Raw genomic sequence first — 4163 nt, forward strand, 5'->3', positions numbered from 1 at the left:
GATGTATAATTTTCCTTCCGAAGTAGGAAATGGACCCATGAAGTCAATCCCCCATACATCAAATAGCTCAACGATCAAAATCGGATTCAACGACATCATGTTTCTCCTCGAGATATTTCCTAGCTTCTGACAGCGCTCACAAGCAATACAATACTCATGGTAGTCTCTAAACAACGATGGCCAGTAAAACCCACACTGCAAGATCTTTGCAGCGGTTTTCTTGGCACTGAATTGCCCTCCACATGCTTGGTCATGACAGAATGATATCACATCTTTCTGTTCCATGTCGGGTACACATCTCCTAATGATTTGGTCTCGGCAGTACTTAAACAAATATGGGTCGTCCCAAAGGAAATTTTTAACTTCAGCCAAGAACTTGGAGCGGTCTTGTCTCGACCAATGTGAGGGAATTCTACCTGTAGCAAGGTAGTTAACAATGTCGGCAAACCAAGGAAGGTTTGACACATACATCAATTGTTCATCAGGGAACGATTCTCTAATCAGCGCAGATTCATCACTAGACTCACTAGTTAATCGGGACAAGTGATCAGCAACCACATTCTCACAACCTTTCTTATCACGGATTTCGATGTCGAATTCCTGTAATAAGAGTATCCATCGAATAAGGCGAGCTTTAGCATCCTTCTTAGAAAGAAGGAACCTCAAAGCCGCATGGTCAGTGTATATGATGATCTTAGATCCTATCAAATAAGATCTAAACTTGTCTAATGCAAATACCAAGGCAAGTAACTCCTTCTCGGTAGTCGTATAATTGAGTTGGGCATCATTAAGAGTTTTACTAGCATAGTATATCACATATGGTAGTCTATCAACACGCTGTCCTAAAACAGCGCCAACGGCATAATCAAAGGCATCACACATGAGTTCGAACGGTAGTTTCCAGTCGGGTGGTTGGACAATAGGAGCTGAGGTAATGAGAGTCTTGAGTTCTTCCCACGCCTTCACACAAGCAGAATCGAAGTTAAAGACAACATCTTTGGCAAGTAGATTACACAAAGGTCTTGAGATTTGGCTAAAGTTTTTGATGAATCGCCGGTAGAAACCAGCGTGACCTAAAAATGATCGAATCTCCTTCACAGAGTGGGGTTGTGGTAAATGTTGAATGAGGTTGACTTTAGCTTTATCTACTTCAATTCCTTTTTCTGAGACGATGTGTCCTAGAACTATGCCGGAGTTCACCATAAAGTGGCATTTTTCCCAGTTTAAAATCAGATTCTTTTGCTTACATCTAGATAGCACAAGGACCAGATGGTCCAAACATTCGTCAAAAGAGGAACCAAACACAGAGAAATCATCCATAAATATCTCGAGAAAACTATCTATCATGTCTGAAAAAATGCTCATCATGCAACGCTGAAAAGTAGCAGGTGCATTACACAACCCGAAGGGCATACGTCTAAAAGCAAATGTCCCAAATGGACACGTGAATGTAGTTTTTTCCTGATCTTCCGGTGCAATATGAATTTGGTTATAACCGGAAAAGCCATCTAGAAAACAGTAGTGACTGTGTCCAGACACACGTTCTAGCATTTGGTCTATGAAGGGAAGGGGGAAGTGATCTTTTCTTGTTACTGTGTTCAACTTCCTGTAGTCGATACATACTCGCCATCCTATGGTTGTACGTGAAGGGACTAACTCATTATTTTCGTTCCGAACTACAGTAATGCCTGACTTCTTAGGCACAACTTGAATGGGACTAACCCATTTACTATCTGAAATCAGATATATGATACCCGCATCAAGTAGCTTCAAGATCTCACTCTTAAAAACGTCTCTAATGTTAGGATTAAGTCTCCTTTGCATTTCCCTAGATGGTTTGGCATTCTCTTCAAGATTAATGTGGTGCATGCAAATGGTGGGACTTATTCCTTTGAGATCTGAGATGGTCCATCCTAAGGCTTCTTTCTGCTCCTCAAGTACTTCTAAAAGCTTGTTTTCCTGTTCTATGTTTAATCGTGAAGAAATGATAACAGGTAAAGTATCAGAAGGACCTAGAAATGCATACTTCAAAGTATCATGTAATGGTTTCAATTCCTGCTTGGCCTTAGGAGACTCATCCGAAGATATAACAGACTTCTCAGAAAGTGAGAGTTGTTCCACTTTAGTCTGCCATTCAGTGATGTCCATATGAGGTACAGATTCGAGCAAAGATTGGACTTCACCAATGTATTCATCATCATACAACTCCAAGTCAACTTCTTCCAGACATGCTTGCAAGGGATCTACTGATAAAATGCTAGTCAGTGAATCTTGGATCAAACTCTCCATCATATTAATCTCATGTACATCTTCATCATCAAGACTCATATGATGTTGACTAACATTAAACGCATTCAATTCTACAGTCATGTTTCCAAAAGATAGTTTCAACACTCCATTCCGACAGTTAATGATCGCATTGGACGTCGCCAAGAAAGGACGTCCTAAAATGACAGAAATGTGACAGTCTGGGTTTTGTACAGGTTGAGTGTCTAAGAAAATGAAGTCTACAGGGAAATAGAATTTTTCAACCTTAATCAAAACATCTTCTACCACTCCACGAGGAACTTTGACGGATCGGTCCGCCAATTGGAGAGTTATGGGTGTTGGTTTCAACTCTCCAAGACCTAACTGCACATAAACAGAATATGGCAGGAGGTTCACACTTGCACCTAGATCTAATAAAGCTCTATTGATCGTGTGTTCTCCGATAGTGCAAGAGATTGTTGGACAGCCTGGGTCCTTAAACTTGGGTGGAGTTTTGTTCAGAATGATGGAACTCACATGTTCAGCTAAGAAAGCACGTTTGTGCACATTAAGCTTGCGCTTTTGAGTACACAATTCTTTGAGGAATTTGGCATATGAAGGGATTTGCTTGATTGCCTCAAGAAAAGGAATGTTGATGTTGACTCTTTTGAACATTTCTCACATCTCATTGTAGTGGGTGCTTATCTGTTGGCGAACTAACCTCTGAGGATATGGAGCAACAGGAGCATTAGGAGGTAGAGGGACATTCACAACAGTGGGATTGTCGGCTTCACTAATGTGCTCGGACTCTTTTTCTAAACCGGAGGTTTCCTTTGGTGGTGTAGGCAGTGCTAAGTTTGGCTCAGATTCATTTGTTGGTGGCATGCCTATATTGTTCTCAACAATCTTACCACTTCGGAGAGTGGTGATGGAATGGACTTGATCGTGTGAGGTTTCTTCGCAAGATGATGTGCCTGCTTGAAATATCCTCTTTGGATTTTGTTGGGGTTAGCTAGGAAGTTTACCCTTTTCTCTTTATTCAGTGCATCGCAAATTTGACCCATCTGTAGTTCTAGAGCGGAGACTCGCTGATCAGTCGCTTTCTCATTTTTCATCAGATGTTGGGTCAACTGATTGATACTCTCTTCAATGCTAGACAATTTCTTTTCAGCAGTGTATTGAGGGTGCGACTGCTGCTGAGGATTTCTAGGGTATTGATAGCCTTGATTGTTTTGATAGATTTGATTGGGTTGAGATGGTCCTCCTTGAACAAGGCCTTTGGACCATGAAAAGTTTGGGTGGTTTCTCCATCCTGGATTGTAGGTCTGAGAATAGGGGTTGTGCTCTTGTTTTTGAAACATAGCGTGTGCTTGCTCAAGCCTAGATTACTGGAGTGCAAGCAAATCTGGGCAGTTACTGAGTTGATGGTCGGGATCATGACAAGCAGCACATACGGGCATTTCGACATGTTCACAGAGAGTATTGTTAGAAGGTTTGATATTTTTCTGCATCTCTAACTCTTCTATTCTCCTAACTAATGATGCGATTTTTGCACTTCCCTCAAAATCTGACTCAATCCTATGAACCTTAGCTACAGGTGTAGTATTCCTGGGTTCACGAATGGGTTCCCACTGTTGAGTCTTCTCAGCTACTTCAATTAAGAAGTCCCAAGACGCATCAACAGTTTTGTTTACGAATAGCCCATTGCACATTGACTCTACAGTTGTTCGGGTGGACACATCTAGACCCTCATACAAAATTTGCACAAGTCTCCATTTTTTTAAACCATGGTGGGGACATTGGAGCAATAATTCATTGAATCTCTCCAGGTATCTAGCTAAGGTTTCACCCTCCAATTGCACAAAGCTATTCAGACTTTGAAGAATTGTCGCAGTCTTGTGATTTGGGAAGATTTT

The 4163-nt window shown here is 41.3% G+C and overlaps 1 protein-coding gene across 1 annotated transcript; it reads right to left on the reverse strand.

Annotated features, from left to right (window-relative positions):
• Nucleotides 1-3632: 3632 nt before the first annotated feature.
• LOC113291771 lies at nucleotides 3633-3959 on the reverse strand. Its single transcript, XM_026541266.1, has one exon. The coding sequence runs from the start codon at nucleotides 3957-3959 to the stop codon at nucleotides 3633-3635; it is 327 nt and encodes a 108-aa protein (XP_026397051.1).
• Nucleotides 3960-4163: the final 204 nt, after the last annotated feature.

This window comes from Papaver somniferum, chromosome 6 (assembly GCF_003573695.1).
Source record: "Papaver somniferum cultivar HN1 chromosome 6, ASM357369v1, whole genome shotgun sequence".
In the NCBI taxonomy this organism is placed as follows: domain Eukaryota; kingdom Viridiplantae; phylum Streptophyta; class Magnoliopsida; order Ranunculales; family Papaveraceae; genus Papaver; species Papaver somniferum.